Genomic DNA, 18428 nt, shown 5'->3' on the forward strand with positions numbered 1-18428 from the left:
TATTCTACCTGCTTCCAATTTTTTTGGTACTGATAGCTTAAGTCAGGTTAAAATGGTTTCATTTTCATGACAGCACATCTTTTTATTACTTTTAGTCTTCTGGGTTTTTTTCCCCCAATTCTTTATGCTAACAATATACACAGCTATTAATGTAGTACTCAGCATATCCATTGTTTGCTTACTCTTTTCTTTTTTTTTTTTTTTTTTGGAGGGGGAAGGCAAGGCAATTGGGGTTAAGTGACTTGCCGAAGGTCACACAGCTAGTAAGTGTATCAAGTGTCTAAGGCCAAATTTTAACTCAGGTCCTCCTGATTCCAGGGCAAGTGCTCTATCCGCTGTGCCACCGAGCTGCCCCGTGCTTACACTTTTTTTTTTTTTTTTTTTTTGCTTTTTGGAGGGAGGAAGGTAGGGCAGTTGGGGTTAAGTGACTTGCCCAAGGTCACAGGCTAGTTTTTGTGTTAAGTGTCTGAGGCCAGATTTGAACTCAGTTCCTCCTGACTCCAGGGCTGGTGGTCTATTCACTGTACCACCTAGCCACCCCCGGTACTTACTTTTCTTAAAGGAAGTTTTTGTGTTTGATAAATAAGAAGCTGTTTTGTACTCAATTGTCCGCTCTTATTTTACTTAGGAATTATATTTTTTAACTTTTTTTATACATTTTTGCATTGAAGACATTCAGTATCAATATTTAATTTGGAAAAGTATTTATTGAGTCTCTCATGGAGTTTCTGCAACTTTTTTCCTTGGCACATAATCTACATTCATACTTATGACATTTTTTGCAAATGGGTATTTTAAGCATTACATTTCAAGATGAACAAATAGCCCATGAAACATTTCTGGTGGCCCTGAAAGAAAAATTTACTCCTTTATTTGTATCTCCAAGGAGAACATGTAGCCATTCTTTTGTTTAGCTTTAAGTTTAACTTGCTTTTGTTTTTGAGTTACAGTTTTACTGAGAATATCCAAATTGATGTCATTCATTGACTGAGGATCTCCCATTTAGAGTACCGATAGCCAAGTTGATGTTTATAAGTAGGCTGATCGTTTTAGTGCTGTCATTGCCCTTTTCCCACTCTGCCACCAACACCACAGCTCAGATATCAAGTGACTTCACGCAGAACTTTGCATAATTTCATGGTTTTGTTTGTTTCCTAGATTTCCATAGCCAAAAAAGTTATTAGTCTTCTGGAAGACAAGACTCTTTATATTAAGTTTGATATTTCTTAGAGAATAGACACAGTTTATTGCTGGGACTGAACTCAAAGCCTTTCCAGCATGGAAAATACTGCTAAAGCTTGCTTTGTGCTACTATATTCTCTGACAGCCTAGGATCTTCTGGTTGTGCTGGGGCATGGGAGTAGAACTTGTGACTATTTAATTTGCATACTTATTACATTTTCTTTTCCTGGCTTTTTTTTAAAGGAAGGGAAATTTGCCCTTTTAACATTTACATTGTTTGAAATTGGTTCTCATTTTTCTTATCTGTAATTGAAGGGTTTGGATTCAGCCTCCAGGATACCATGAGCTCCAACTTCTGAGTCAGATATTTTATTGTGAATTTTCAGTCTCCTTTCCACCCCCTCCCCTTTTCCATACTGTGCCTCTCCTCTCCTCCTCTCAGCAGGATAAAGTACAATTTTATCCTGGAATTTTCTGAATCCAGTCTCTCTTTCCAGTTTTATTTCATGGTACTACTCTTTGCAAATGTTTTCTTGAACAAATTAAATTCAGAGATCAAACTAAAGCATTATAAATTGGTATTTTGGAGTCAGAAATGCAGTGTACTGTAGTTGATAGAGGGCTACCTTGGACAGATACTGGTTGTATGGTCATGTTTTAGATCACAATCTCTTATTGCCCACTCTTAAAACTATAAGGTTATGGGCTAGTTGCCATTCAGGATCAGCAGAGGAAATCCTTATACATACTGATAAAAACATAGATCCAGATCAAAATCAAAAATCTTTTTATAGCAAATACCTTAATTTGGTTTAATCCTGTGTTTCTGGATTTCCCCTTGGCAAATAAACAAATACATAAATAAAGGGGGCTACTACTCATCTTTTCTTTGTTTCTCCACATATAAATCTGACTTCTTTTTACTTCACTTGTTCCTCCTTAGCATAAACTACGTAGGAATGTAACATATATGGCATATGGATTGACTACAGGGCTAAATAGCTGTTACGTAATTTTTCCTAATAGGGACAAAAGTCAAAGGTGTAGATCTTGATGCACCTGGAAGCATTAATGGAGTTCCACTGTTGGAAGTAGATTTGGATTCTTTTGAAGATAAACCATGGCGGAAACCAGGTAATATTACTCATTTATAACACAGTACACGGTACTTGGGGTAGAGCAGGCATTTTTTTTATTGTTTTCCTAGTCATATATTTTCATTCAAACAGTTTTGTGTTAAATGGTTCGTTTTTAATTTTTTCTTCAGTAATATCAGAAAAGTTAGATCTGGGCACTGTATTTGAATATACTTAGTTCCAATTATATATTGATGACATTTCTTAAATATAGTTAATTAAATGCTATCTGAGATAGAATTAGTATGATTTTAGTGAATTGTAAATACTAGTAATTGCTATAGAAAAGGAATATCATATATATAATTTTCATATGCATATACATACACAGAGAATGTGTAAACACATTTATTTCCCACTAATATATTAACACTAGGAAAAAATGTAACAAGTATTCAGAATTAGTGTAGTTTCAACATAGTCAATTTTTAGTTTATTTTTTGTTGGTTCTCTGAACCAGAACGTACTTGTGCATTAAAAAATGTGTTTAATTTATAGGTGCTGATCTCTCTGATTACTTTAATTACGGTTTTAATGAAGATACATGGAAAGCTTACTGTGAAAAACAAAAGAGGATACGAATGGGACTTGAATTAATACCCAATAAAATTACGGTAATTAGTAAATATTGTATCATTCCTCTTTCCCTGCCCATACCCCAGTCACTTTTTCCCCCTATGAAGGTGGTTAACTGCAATATTACTGCAGTTTGGAATGCCATTCTTTCTCCTTTGTTAATGAATTTGTTCTTTCTCCCTTCCCTTCCAGAGTTTCTCATTAATGTTTCTCAATATTGTTCTTACTTTCCTGTGACAGACTAGCTACAACTAGTAGCTAATTCAAAATTGTGTGGTATCTTAATGGGGAATATGTTATTTAACTTAGGCCGAAGACTATACTATGGAAGTTACACCAGGTGCAGAGATCCAAGATGGCAGATACAATCTTTTTAAGGTGAATTTTAGTAAATTATCCTTGGTTGCTCTCATTTTTGTTCTTGAGTATGCTTCCCATACCACTACTTATAGTGACAAGATTGAAGTGGAAGTAGCTACTTTTTTTTCAAACTCTCAGCTTCCTGGTGACTTACAAATTTGCTGAACTGTTTTGTCTCCACTGCTGCAAGCATGTGAGTTATTAGTAGCCTACTATACTAACAAATGCCAGGTGAAACTGTTTGTACTTTATTACCTTATTTTAAATTATATAGTTTTAGGATATTAAAATTACATGCCAACATTCTAGGCAAATGCTATATATATATATATATACATATATATATGTTTATATAGGTCATAGCGTTATCTTTGAATAGTGAAGTTGGAGTATTTAATTTTTTACACTTCTCACATGTACTCTGAAAGAAGACAGAGCTTATCTATTTTCATTTGATACTTATTTTATTGATGAAAAGCCCTTTCATAATTTAGTCTAATGAAAACATATTAGCCATCCAGTGAATGTCCATTATTCAGTGGAGTGGCATAAAGCATTGTAATTTTCTACTTATGAACTACTTAGAAGTAGGTTTGTATAAAGGGCACCAAGACTGGCCCAGTCCTTGTCTTCAGACTAATTAGAAGAAATAAAAGTACAATAACAGCTCACCCCAACTGAATTCACACACTCCTGTCCGCATTTGCATATGTACACATATATACTTGATAGTGGATTCAAGCAGTAGTTATACTTTTAGTGTACATACGTTTCTTCTCTCTTTTGAGACCTGGTCTTCATGGAGACTGGCATTGGGGAATAGGTTAAAAGTAGTTAACTATATTGATATATGTACTCTTGTGCCCTCTATGGACTGGATGTGAAGTTTTATACCCACTTCTGAACTGTAACCCTCCCCCTAAAATTGCCATCTTACAGATATGCTGCATGGATAATTTTTCCAGGAGTGGCAGCTCTCCTGGAACTCAGTACTTTTAATGCTGAATTTAATCTCAGTTTACTTTTTTTTTTTTTTAAAGCAATTGGGGTTAAGTAACTTGCTAAAGGTTACACGGCCAGTTATTTTGTGTGGGTGTTAAGTATCTGAGGCCGGAACCCGATCCCGGGTCTCCTGACCCCGGGCCGGCGCTCTTACTGCACCACCTGGCTGCCTCAGTTTACTTTTTGCATGTGGTAAGTATCTGGTCTTTGCTGCAGATATTTTTATTGTAGTAGATTATTTCTGTCATATTCTGAATTTATCAGGAGTTTTTTGGGTGCTTTCTTAATTGGATCCACATCTTCATGTAACTTGAGTATTTTCTTATCTCATCAGTGATCAGTTAAAATGGCAGGCTTGTTTTAATGATGGAAAACAATTCTCTTATATATATTTTTTCCCATTCTTCTTTTCTGTGCCCCAAATGAAAACTCTTTTTCTAAACAACTGCTTCTGTATGCTTTACTTCCTTTCTTCTACAGTGGACTCTTCTAAGCCAGGAGAGAGAAAATGAAAGGGGCTTGGTTTCCCATTGTAGGCAGCCATAAGAGTGAGTTATATATGGGAGGTACCATTCTAGAAATTAGTCTAAAGTTGCTTTCAAATGCAAAGAAATCTAGTGCTTCATTCTGTGTCTGGTATCTTAAATGAAATAAGATTTAAAATTTTGATGTGTTACCTGATGGCTTATCTGGCAGAATAATAATATCCCCAACTTATGTGTTGATCTAATAGAGAGTTTAATTTAGGAATTAATATTCTTTATATTACATGTGTGTTTTTAAAAAATCTTGGGAAAAATATAAGAAAAAATTTAAAGCATCTTTTCAAAGTGTAGATAAAATTTTATTAATTGATAGTCTTTTTAATGTAACAAAAGGATTTTTGACATCTTTAATCTTATTGATTTATTTTATTTTATTTTATTTTTTGGAGGGCAGTTGGGGTTAAGTGACTTGCCTAAGGTCACATGGCTAGTTTTTGTGTTAAGTGTCTGAGGCCGAATTTGATCTCAGGTTCTCCTGACTCCAGGGCTGGTGCTCTATTCACTGCACCATCTATCTGCCCCTTGATTTAAATTTCTATATAAAAAATTATACAATAGTAATTCCCTAATGTAACTTAAAGATCCTTTCATTTTCATATCACTGCCTACAGGTGTGATTACCTGCTTTTTATCTAACATTACATAGACTTTACTATGTCGGTATCCATTATGTGAGGTCTTAAGAAGAACATAATAGAATTGTAACTTGTGGTCTCAGCCATCAGAGAATGTTATCTAGTTTAATTTGAAAAACATTTGTCTACTACCTGTATGCAGAGCACCATTAGGTTATGAAGGTCCCTGCCTGGGAGCTCAGTTTCTAGAAGAAAATGAAGCACTAACGTAACTCTCATGTACATTAGCATATAAGAGGGAGAGATATATTGTGCCCTTAGCATTTTGGGGAAGAAGTGACTTTCATCTGGAATAATCAGAAGACTTCTCCCTCCTAGGTTCAGCAGACTGTTAAACAGAAGTCAAGGAGGTAGGAAAATATGGGGAGAGTTCAAGGAAGAGTGAGTAGTCTGATTCGCCTAAAATGGGAGTTTTGTGAAGAATAGTAATTTGAAATATAGAAGAGACTACGATCATAAGAATTGTAGTTAGAAGGGACCTGAGAGATTACCTTGTCTAACCCCTTTATTTTACAGATAAAAAAGTGAGGCCTAGCAAGGCTGTGATTTATACAGGCGCTCAGGTAGTAAGAAGCAGAGCCAGGAATTTTAACTAGGTCCTTCGATTCTAGATTCCAAAGACAAGCACAGTTATGCAGTAGGATGTGCAAAGAATTTAGAATTAAAGGACCTATGTTCATTTCTCAGCTCTGTTGTTTTAGGACTTTTGTGTCCTTAGACAAGTCAGGAACTCTTTGGGCTTCAGGTTTCTTATCTGAATGGTGAGGTGTTTGGACTTTGCTCACAACTGAGGCCTTTGGGAATTACAGAAAACTGAACATTTGATTTTATATGCAAATACAAACATGTTCCCAAGTATCCATGCCTCCAAGCCCCATACCCTTTCCTAGGGCTAGAGAATACTCTTCCCATCCTTTGCCTTTCCTCACCTTTTTCTTTCTTTACTTCCCACGATTTAGCCTCCTTTACTGCTTCTAGGGATAGAAATGCAGTTGTAACCCTGCAGATTACTAAGCCTGGAAGAAGCTGGCAGAAAATTGCAACTGAAGAGTAGGGAGAGAAATAGGAAGGGGAGGAAAAATGCCCAGGGTTGAGATGACCACTTGGCAGCACACCTGGAGAAGCAGGGCACATCCTTTGAAAACCATTGAACTACATGGCCTCTGAAGTCCCTGCCAGCTCAAAATCAGTTCGATTCTATAAATTTAGTATTCTTTCTGCAGTATCACTGGAGTTACACTAAGAATTTTAACCTTTATTTGGGAGGCAGTGGAGGAGCCTTTGGATTTCTTTGAGCAGGGGACATAAAGTGATATATGTGATATATTGAAAAGAAAGAATGGAAGGAAAGAGACTAATTCAGAATTCATTGCAGTTATCCATGTGAGAAGTAATGAGAACCTGAACTAGGATACTAGTATTGGCGCTGAAGAACATAGAGAAATATTGGAAAGGAATATTTGGTGGGATTGAGTGTAGCAGAGAGGGAGTGATTGATAAATATATTCCTATACTATCTATTAATAGGTAGAGCAGCTTTTGCAGGGAGGGAGGGTTTAATGATCTTAGTTCAAGTAAAAGTTCAGTTTGAAGTCAGTGAAACAGCTTTAGGAAGTTAGAAATGTGTGTCTGGAACTTAAAAGAAAGCTCAGGGAAGAGTGGGGGAGGATAGAAATTAAACCCTGGACAGTGTCTAAGGGATGGAAGGAATAAAAATAACTAACAAAAGCAGACAGAGAAGAAGCCAGTAAAGAGCTAGAAAGAAAGGGCAGTGTCACAAAAACTTAAGGATAAGCAAATTTCAAAACTGGACAAGTTCAGCAATGCCAAATGTAGCAAAAAGTGAGGATCAGATTTGAGGAAGAGGAATTGAATAACAATTAGGAATTCCTTAATAATCTTTGAAAAAGTATTGTTGGTAAAGTAATAGGGGTGGATCTCAGATTTCAGGGTGTGGAGGAATGAATGAGTTGTGAGAGGCAACAATTAAAAGACTGCTTTTGAAAATTGGAAAGGAAAAGATACTCAAGATGGGTAGCAGGGTTCTTTTTATAATAAAAAGAACTGAGCATGTTGAAAATAAAGAGGAAGTAGCTATTAAGGGAGGAAAGGTAGGAAATGTGAGAAAACGGGGACATAATTGATGGAGCAAGATCTCTGAAGAGGAACAAGGAGATTGGATCCCAGACCCAAGCTGAAATGGATTTTATTTATTTTTCATCTTCAGCATTCATTTTTATAAGATTTTGTGTTCCAATTTTCCCCCTCCCCAAGACGGCATGCAATCTGATATAGGCTATACAAGTACAGTAATATTAAACATATTTCCACCCTAGTCATGTTATGAAAAAAAGAATCATAACAAAAGGGAAAACCCATGAGAAAGAAAAACAAAACAAAAAAAGAAAATAGTATGGTTCAATCTGGATTCAGACTCATTAGTTCTTTTTCTGGATGGATGAAGTGTTAATCTTTAAAAAAAGGTAGGACATTTCTTCCCCTAACAGGTGGGAAAGACAAAAGCTTATGGATAAAAATGCATAGCTATTAGAAAAAAGCTTAGGAGGCTTGCATCTCCTTAAAGTAGAAATCATAGACTGAATTAGAAGAAACCTCAAAATTGCCTATGCAGTAAGTGGTGATCTAGCCTCCCTCTGAACATTTCTAGTGCCAGATAAGTGATGAGAAAGAAGCAAAATTGGGGGGACAGAAGGAAGGTGGCTTTTTGATGAATGAAAAAAATTAGGAAATAAACAACTGTAAGACAGTGGTCCCCAAAGTGAGTGTGGCATTGAACCCTCAAGACAAACCCTTCCTGCAATAGTTGTATCAGTATCTTTAGAGAAATCGCCCACAAACTTCCAGCATACAAACCAGGAAAAAATGTTGTCAGTAGGAGTACTCAGTCAAAAAATTTTGGAGGCCACTACTATGTAACAGCAAGTCCACTAAAAAGGTATAAAATTTTGAGCTATTAGTCATCCCTGAGGACTTTGCCAAGTTTGGGGAGCATGAATTTGTAGAAGTGCAAGTGTTTAACTTGGGCTTTCTGTAGCTACACTTGGCAAGCTATAAGCAGGAAAAGAGAGAGTAAACAGTGAATGAGAATGTAGGTTGTCAGTTCTCCAGAGCCATCTCGATGTAGGACTAAAACTGGGCAAAATACATTGAAAAATACTGGATCCAATGAGAGACTCACTTCCTCGCTCTTGCATGGCATACTCTTGTTTCCAGATCACATTGTTTAATAATGGCATGTGTGGCTTTATTAATTTTTCTTCATAATTGCTACCTCAGGTGTTTTTTTCTTCTGCCTGTCTAGTTTTTTATTTTTCCTTATGTAGTGTGCTTTACATTCATGTCTGCTACTTAGCATTTACTTAAAAATTCTTGATATAAAATAGTTTTCCTTGAAATCTTAGTACTCCCATCTAGCTTAATAAAAATTTGTCATTTTTATGAGCTAAAGTTGTCATTTAGACTTTGGGTGTCCAATTAAGCAATAAGAAAATTAACTCTGAACTCATGGAGTCCCTCTGGGACTCTTGAAATGTACCCACCCCTCACCTTAGCCTGACTTTGTCATTGGGAAGTACTTTTAGGGTGAAAATCTTCTGTGAATATGTCTTAACATTAGTTCAGACAGTTAACCTTCTTTGTTAATGAGAAATTTGTCTGGGGTGTAACTCACATTTATGTAAAGTGATAGCCCCCAAAAATGGAGGGTGCAGTTACCCTCCCCCTACCTACTCCTACCCTCATTTTGTAGAGGAGCAAACAGGTGTAAAAGGGTGAGATGATTTTCCTTCCCCCTCTCCTTTCTGACCCCTCTCATGCCCCTCCCCTCCCCCCAGCGGGTAAGGTGGGAAGTGTCAGAAACAGCATTTGAATCCATGTTTCCTGACTCCTTAAGTCCTCTTTCTGCACTATCACTTTGCTTTGTCCTGTCTTGGGACTCCATCACAAACTTAGCTTGTACTTAATATTGATTGAAAATATCACTCAAGGAATTTTGGATCTTGGAAGAAACAATACAGCAGACTAACCAAATGTCAGGTATTAAATGCTAGTCATCTTTATTAAGAGTGTTCATTAAAATTATGTAGAGTAAATTGACACTGACTTTAGTAAATTTATCGAATCTCTATTACATGCAAGGTTGTTAGATGCATAAACCTAACATAGCTGTATACCAAAAAGGTATAAAAATGTAGTCCTACCTTCACTGAAGCAAGATATAATAAATAAGTGAAGACTTATCCCATAATAAAAATAAAATTTTAAACAATAATAGTGGAGATAAGCTTAGAATTTTGGAAATTGGAAGATATATTAAGAGATCACTTAGTCTTAATTTCTTTGCCCTAGAGTTGAGAAAAACAAAGGCCCAGAGACATAGTTACTTGCGCAGGTCAGAAAGCTAATTAGTGGCAAAATTGAGACAAGCATCCTCAAAGTCATAAGGTGTGATGATAATTTTAATCCCTGTCCCAACAGTTATCAGAAACATTGAATTCTAGGAAAATTGGGTCACTGGTCCTAAAGAATGCTGCTTCCATGTCACTTGTATAGATTTCATAGAGTAGACCTTTTTGACCACTATTAGCATGCAGACATGTAAACCCATAAATGATATATCCACATAAAAGAGTGTAAAAAATGTAGAAAGAAACCTGCAAAGGGCTAAGCAGAGTTTACTTCCAGCTGATAGGGTATGTGAAGGCTTCCCAGGTGTGGTGGTATTTGAGCTGGCTTGGAGAAAGTCTAGGAATTGAATAAGACAGAATTGAGACAGGAATATATATAAGACAGGAAGATTCTAGGATGCAACTGTAAGCAAAGTCAAAATAGTGGAGATTAGAAAACATGAATCCTCTAGGCAGTGGTGAGCATTCCAGCTTGCCTGAAGAAGTGTCCAAAATGATGTTGCAAACTGAAATTTAGGTTAAATCCCTTTACAGTTAGACCCTCAAATCCAGAATTCTGAGGATTTTATATTTCAAGAATCTATTGTAATAGTTCAAGCAGTTAGTAATAAGGAGGTGAAAAAGGGTATGGACAGTAGGAATGGAAAGGAAGGTAGGAATAGTGATTTAATAATAACCTGGATTGGAGAGGAGGGGGCAAATTTTTTTTTTTTAAATAAAGGTTCTCTAAGGTCTGAGGCAATCAAGTGGATAATGGTGCTCTTAATAAAAAAAAATATACTAGATGGAGGGGGGGGCTTGAAATTATACTTTTTATTTCGAGATGTAAGTTTTGACAGAACATGCACAGATCATGTGGAGACCTTTTATGTGCTCTGTGAATTGTTCAAGTTACCTAGATTTATAATACACTCCAAGAGTCCCAGAATAGTGAGAAGAGAACATTTCCTTCTGTAATTCTGGCTATGTCAAATAGAGGGACGGTCTAGACATACTGATAGCCTAGACAGTCTAGATGTTTCCCTGTTGTGGAGGATAAGTTATATTTATTCTGTTGTACACATCCCTAATTTTTAAAGTACTCAGTTAAAAGCTCCCAATAAGACTTGTTTAGTAGCTATTGGGTTGAAAAAAATTGTTGATGTAAGCAAAACATATTGATATTCAAATTGGTTGGATATCATCTACTCTTTATACTAGTAATTTTATACTAGTGTAATAGTGACTTTATCCTGGTAAAACCTCACAATTTTGATATATTAGATAAAGGGAAAAGTTTGTTTTCAATAATGCTAAAGTTCTAATTTGCCAGTTCTGGTGGTTGGTTACTTCACTTGTTTTTTTAAATCTTCTTCGGGTTTTTTGCAAAATCCAAAGAACAAGTTGTTTCTCAATTCAGTAAGTGAGCATTTCTGAGAGTAACAAAGAAGAAATTTTTGTTTGTGTGGTTTTTGTGTGCTTTAATATGTCAGTTAAAAACAATGAACTCTTAATGCCTGTGAAACACTTGATATCCCACAAGCAATTTTTTTATATCTTTCATCCTGTTTTGAAATATTTCATTTTATTAGATAATTATTAAAATCTCTGATATAATAGATGTTAAGTGAAATTATAATTTAACTTGAAGAGCTAATAAGGAAACATTATTTTGAAGGTACAGCAGGGCAGAACTGGAAATGCAGAGAAGGAAACAGTGCTACAGTCTGGCAAAGCTGAGTTTACATCTCCTCCTTCTTTATTCAAAACAGGACTTCCTCCAAGCAGGTTAGTTGAACATTTGTATCAGCAAATCATCATAAAGCATCAATAACTTGTTGTGCTAATACTATGTGAAATGGGGAGAAAGTCAAATATTCCATAAAACAAAGTGTAGTATCTGACTTGTCTTAAGTACCAATCCTAATGCAATATGAAAGAGTCTTCCAGTATATTTTCCTTTTAGTGTATATCATAAATGAAGTAAAACTTAACAAAAGTAAAATGTGGGGGTGGGGTGGCCTTGTCATTTCCATTTTTATTGATCATTTTTCCACAAAGAATTATGTTGACTTTGAAGCCTGTGTGCTGAATAATTTCTTAATACTATTAATATAATTTGTGTAAATATACATATTAAGAAGTCTTCCAAAGTAAAAAAGGATTTTCATATTTCTGGTTTGCGTTAGCTGTAATAATAGTGTTTCCCACCAAGTACCAGTTATAATGGGACAGATGTCTGCTTAATAGTTTCTTAACATAAACTAGTAAATGGCCAATCCCAATTTGGAGGTCATTCTAATTATAATGCAAGATCTAAGATAACATACCCAGATTGAAAGTTACTTAGGGAATTCTTTCTGTTTTATGTTAAATCCAGTCAAGTTTTTTGGGGGGTCATTCTATAGGTATTTATTCTTGGATTGGTCCAGAATGACCCAGATCAAAACTACATTCTAGCAATATATTTTAAACTTAAGTGCTTTAAGGTCTTGTCTATATTTGATTCTGTAATATAATACTTATCCATTACATTGCAGATTAAATATTTTGTTAAAAATAGAATTGTAAAGAACCTCAAGGTCATCTCATTTAGCACCCTATATCCAGGTACATATCTAAGCCATGCAGAACAGATGACTGTTGTTAAAGATACAGGAATGGAGCTTACTACAGTCATCAGAATTAAACATATTATTCCTTTAAAAAGTTTGATAAATACTTTAGTTAGCAAAAGAATTACTTCTTTGTATTTTGATAATCTTAATACTCCAAATATAAGCATTGGCTTAAACTCCAACACCCCCTTCCCCCAAAAAATAAAAAGATACTATTTTAATATCTTAGTTTATAATGATCAAATAAGCTTGTATAGTGAAAATACCATAATATATTTTTTCAATTCAGTTTTGCTATGGTTCTTATCAGCTTTTAAAATTAACTAATTTTTAAAATGTTACTGTACTTAAGAATCAAGAAAGATTCTTTTGAGAATTAGTTTGTAAAGGTTTAATAGGTCAAATTCATATTAAATTGTATTTGTTAAAATAATTAACTTAAATCAACTTTTAGTTTCTATTAATATTCATACATATTTAATTATACAATATTCAGTATGTCAGCAGTGTATGCTCAGAATATAAAATGTATGACTTAAAATGTTTAATTTTTCATAAGAATATATGGTATATTAAAATACAATCTTGCCTTGCTTTGATACACCTGGATTGAACTTTATGCCATTTTAAGTTAGCTATTTGATCTTGTCCTCATCATGCTTTAGTCAAAAGTTTCATTTCCTTTTGAGTCATCTTGTTTTACTGATTTCTCTGGGCACAGAACACCAACTCTCCTATCCTTTGCTCTTACACTTGTTAACTTTGGTTACAACAGTGCTAAGGCTAGCAAGGATGGATAGCTAAAATATAACTCAGTATCATTTCTAGAAAATGTGTACTCTATTGTCAGTACATCAGTAGTGTCATCTTTGTGTATAAAGAATAATGCCCAATTAGGAATTTATAGAATGCATTTTCACTTGATTGGAGCCAAAATGGGGGTGGGAAGGAGATCTTTTGAATCAATGCAAGTCACAATTCTCAATACCAAACTGTTTTTGTGGAACTGAAATGCTAAAAGAAATTAAATATATTAAGATTAGATTATAGAAATCTAGAAATTAGATTTGCATGTCCCATATAGTCATATAGAACACTGTTCCAAGTCTCACTAAGTGGGTGTTCTATCACTGAAAATTTTATTGTGGTCTCAGTTCACATATTATCACTGTTCCGCATACAGCAGGTTTTTATATAGCAGTGTTTCTTAAGATAAAACTAAAGGTTTTATTACTGAAAATAGTGTTTCTTGACCTTATATTTGTAGGAGAAACAAGGCCAAACCAAAATGTTATGTTCAGTACAAGTATAGATCAGAATGTTTTGCCGCATTAATCTTCAAAAGTTTTGCAAATTATTGGATGGAACCTTTTTATCCTTTAGCAATACTTGAAAAGAATAGCAAAAAGATAAATAGGTGAACTTCCTACATGTTGTAGGTAATTATAGGTGATAGTAACTTTTCTTCATAAGTAGGCTTTCTTAAGATGTACTTCGAAGGAATTAAATTGAAGTTGTTTTATATAATGAATACTATTTTATCATGAAGTATTGTTGACATAGTATTTTAATGATTGGTTTCATTAAAATCTCTTAATTCTTTTGAATGAAAAGTAAGGGGAGAGAATACAAAGTGTTAGTACAATTTTATGAACCTACAAAAATTAAAGTAATGTTATTTGCTCACAAAAGCAGGAAATTTGTTCATAACATCCTTTCTATTCATATGTTGTAATCTGAAGTGAAGTTTGGGTCATACTCTTCCTATTTTAACATTTGACATAATGCGGCACTATCCTAGAAAATATTTCTAAAAGTTCTCCTGGTGTTAAACTAGCAGATAGTACTTTTCTGTTTAAATGCTAGCAGAAGTTTTAGTATGAAGTGTGATGTATTCTTTGTGAGATGCAAAGTATATAGGGACATGAAAAAGAATTTGTCAAGGAGTGAAAATTGTGAGAAAGAAACCTAACATAATAGTAGTAAAGATACAGGAAAAGACATAGAAAATTTATCTCGCCAGAAACAGCGCCTCTTCTCAGTCTCAGACAAGTTCTGCCTCCAGAAAAGCCAATTCAGGCATCGGGAAGTGGCAGGATCGATATGGGAGGGCCGAATCACCTGACTTAAGGTAAGACTACCCTCAAGAATGTTGTGCAAGCCCTTCCTCTTGAGATGATTACCACTGTTTTGTTTTGTTTATTGGGACAGCAAATTTTGATTAAACTTGCCACATCTATGCCTTGATATTGCAACACATATCTTTTTGTCTGATAAGCAATACCTTTGGTTTTTAAATATAAAAAGAAAATTCTGGGTCTAATGGTATCTTTAACAAAAAATGTTATTAGAACTTTATACATGTTCCATATTGGATTCTTAGAGGTCGTACCTGTCCTAATCATTTCACACCAAGACTACTTCTATAGTGTTATAACTTTTATACCTCTTCCAGTCAGTGTTTTATGCTGGTCATAGAGTTTAACCTTCATGTGCTCTTCTCAAAGAAATTTTCTAACTGCACCTCAGTCACAAAAGTTTTAGCCTGTTTAATAAATTTCGTAAACAGCTTTCATTTGTTCCTCAAGATCTTAAAAACTAGGCTAAATAATATTTTTCCAATCTTACCTGTTATTATTCCCCATGTAAATTGTCCACTGTAATCAAAAGGAAACTAATTATTTTCTATAATGATAATAAAAATTTGCAAAGCACTTTACATATGTTCCCTCATTTATTCCTCATGACAACCCTGTGAGGTAGGTGCTGTTAATATCCTCATTTTGCAGATGACAGAACTGAGACAGAGATTAAATGATGTGTTCAGGGTCACACACCTAGGAAGGACCTGAAGTGGATTTGAACTCATGTCTTGCCTTCTGTCAGATATGCCTTTATGTTTCCTGTCTCTGGGCTTTTTTAAATTCTGTTTTGTAACCTATTCCTTAGTTATTATCTAAACCTTATTCTACCTGCCTCTAAAACCCATCAAACCCTGCTTCTTCCATGAATCATCTCCAGCTACCCCCACTCATGGTGACCAGTGTTATTGAGTTCATGGTACTTAGCATTTGTATCACTTCTTTAGTACCAACAGGATGTTGCCTCTCTTTGCTAGTTATGTTCTTAATCTTTCTTTAAGCAAAAATTGGTGTAGCTACTAGGGAGGCAGTATAGTATAGTATACTATTGTATAGTATAGTATAGTATAGTATAGTATAGTATAGTATAGTATAGTAGGAAGTGCTTGATTAAAGTCAGAGCCCGAGTGCAAATCTGAGATCCAGTGGAAAAAGCATTGACTCTGGAGTCAGAAAACTTCGGTTCAAATCCTGCCTCTGCCATGTATAAACCTATGTGACTTTTGAATAAGTCACATAACCTCCCTGAATCTGTTTCCTCATCTATCTAAGTAAGGAGTTGCACTAAGTATGTTTTGAGGTTCCTTCCAGCTCTAGACATATAATCATGTAATTAATTAACTGTAAGCTTGGACAAGGCAGCAATCTCTCTGAGCCTTGGTTACCTCGTCTATAAAATGAGATTACTACATCTATTACCTATTTTTCAGGGTTGTTTGGCAGAAAGCATTTAGTAAATCTTAAAATCTATGTAAATATGAAATATTTTTAATATATGAGTCCTTTTTGATATCATACAATGTTATTCACACTTTTTCATTTTCTAGTTTGTACAAAATATACAAATGAGTCAATAAAACATTCCTTGTGAACCAAAAAGAGCCAAGACTTAACAAACTGGTCCATAAACAATGCATTTCAGAATCATCTACAAAAGCTTAATGGTTCTGCCCAAACAAACTTCTCCTTTAGGCTTTACCCTAACTCCATCCCAAATGAACACAAAGACATAGGAAGGGGGCCCTGGGGTTGAGGGACAGGCAGGAGATAACAGTTAGTAGTAGGTTTTTGCTGAATGGACCTCCCCAAGTGGTGGGGAGATGAAATGTCAGCATCTGGACTTGAGGGGTCTCAGACTACTTCTGTGAGCCGTTATTACTAGGTGCTTTGTACATTGAAGTATACTAAGATGACTAAAATAGGGTCCCTATTATTGTGCAGTAAGTAATCTATATGAAGTTGATGGAAAAATGTAGAAAATGAAAGTGCAATACAATAGGTACCAAAGGGTATGAGAACTATCTACAAAAACCATATTGTGAGTTTCTCAAAGACAGGAGATATGCATTACTTCCCAGTAATGCTTAGCATAGTGCCATACACAGAAAACATTCAGTATGTTGTAAGTATGCCAGTAGTTTGCAACTTTTCCTGTAAGGTGATCATAGTCTATGCAGGAAAGATATTTTGAAATGGAATTAGTAGATATACTTTACATCTAGTTTTAACCTTTTTAAATTTCTTAAATTTCTCTTAAAATTGAAGCTTAAATTATCATTTTCCTCCTCACAGTATTTTAATATCACAAACTGTTTTTCCTTTGATGATCAACAATAGTAATTTATTGTGGTATGAAACTTTTAAAAGTACCCTAGGCCAGTGGTGTCAAAATCAAATAGAACTAGATCCCTGGGGTCATATTGAATTAGGAAACCATAAAGTAACATTTATGTTCTATTTTATTCTTATTTATTTTGTCAAACATTTCCAAAATTACATTTTAATCTAGTTCTAGCTTCAGTTCTGTGGACAGTGAGTTGACACCTCTATCTTAGACTCTTAACTTAAATGAAAATAACTTGAACCACTAAAATTTAAAAATGTTTATATTGAAAAAAGAAATCCACTCTGAAGCTTTAAGAACTATAAATTTGATTTTTAAAGCAATCCTTTAAAGTCTCTAGGGCAGATATTATCCCTATTTTATAGAAAGGAAAACCGAAACATTTAAAGAGAATTAAGAGACTTATTCCTCACTCCAAATCTCACAATTAGATAAGAATTAAATTAGATTTGGATCATTGTTTTTACAGATCATACTTTAATGAGAAAGATGCTTTTATTGCCAAGAGATATATCACCTAATTTCATAATGTTAGATTATGCCTCTAACTCTGACCAGCCATCAGCTCAAATTCAAGATCCCAAGAAGACCTGGACAGGAGAGAATAGATTATTTCACAAGAGTGGCTAGTAGTGGGGGTCCCTCAGTGTATGTGTCTTACTGATAATCTATGTCAGCCAACAACATCATTGTTGCTTACTGATAATCTATGTCAGCCAACAACATCATTGTTGCAAACAAAAAAGTAGCAAATAATTTAATTTTTTATGATTTAAAAAAAAAGACATTTTTGAGTGATGCTTTGATGTTATAGAAGAAGTAGCAGTCTTTAAGCCAAGAGGTCTAGTTTCTGTTTCTGGCCTACTAGCTATGGCTCCACACAAGTCACTTAACCTTCTGGGATTCTTCTTTCTTTTTCTAGAAGATTGTAAAATATGAGCTCAAAGTTTTCTGGTTCTAGGATTAATTTTTTGTTTTATTATCTTCCAAGTCCACTTTGGGGTCCTTAGATTCTTTGATTTGTTTATTATAACTTTCAGTTTAATAGAGTATTTAAATAATTTATTGACAGTTGTGGTTACCATATATTCTTCAAAATAACATCTTCCTTTAAACACAGAAAAGATATTGACACCTCATGTGTAGTTACTTTGAGGGGAGAATAATGTATTTAGTATCAATTTTATTATAAAATTTTAGTATGCATTTTGTGGTTTGAAAATTTGGAGATTTTGGAAAGTAAATGTGACAACTAAATATTACAGTATTATGGTTATTTGGTGTTTTCAAAGATGGCATTTGATGGAATTTTAAAAAAATCTTTAATTGGTCACCAGTGTTTAGAAATTCTTAAATAATTTGAAATCCATTATATCAAAATGTGAGATTAGACAAATACAAATTTCTTATCTTCCCTCTTTATTTAAATTGTTCTTTGTTACATTCTTCCTTTTTTTTTTTTTTTTTTTTTTTTTTTGCTTTT

At 34.4% G+C, this 18428-nt stretch overlaps 1 protein-coding gene across 10 annotated transcripts in view; it reads left to right on the forward strand.

Annotated features, from left to right (window-relative positions):
* The window catches only part of FIP1L1 (factor interacting with PAPOLA and CPSF1), a 99322-nt gene that overhangs the window by 16191 nt on the left and 64703 nt on the right, over positions 1 to 18428 (forward strand). For 4 of the 10 annotated variants that reach the window (XM_069105232.1, XM_069105234.1, XM_069105233.1 and 1 more), the window contains exons 6-10: positions 2209 to 2316; positions 2817 to 2932; positions 3204 to 3272; positions 11521 to 11630; positions 14484 to 14591. In XM_069105232.1, coding sequence (XP_068961333.1) covers positions 2209 to 2316; positions 2817 to 2932; positions 3204 to 3272; positions 11521 to 11630; positions 14484 to 14591 — 511 coding nt within the window. The remainder of the gene's footprint in view (positions 1 to 2208; positions 2317 to 2816; positions 2933 to 3203; positions 3273 to 11520; positions 11631 to 14483; positions 14592 to 18428) is intronic. The other 6 variants (XM_069105237.1, XM_069105238.1, XM_069105235.1 and 3 more) reach the window with 3 other exon arrangements.

The sequence above is a fragment of the Petaurus breviceps genome, unplaced genomic scaffold (genome assembly GCF_028583685.1).
Source record: "Petaurus breviceps papuanus isolate PSGF00001 unplaced genomic scaffold, PetGlider_PUasm1.0 76, whole genome shotgun sequence".
Taxonomy (NCBI): Eukaryota; Metazoa; Chordata; class Mammalia; order Diprotodontia; family Petauridae; genus Petaurus; species Petaurus breviceps.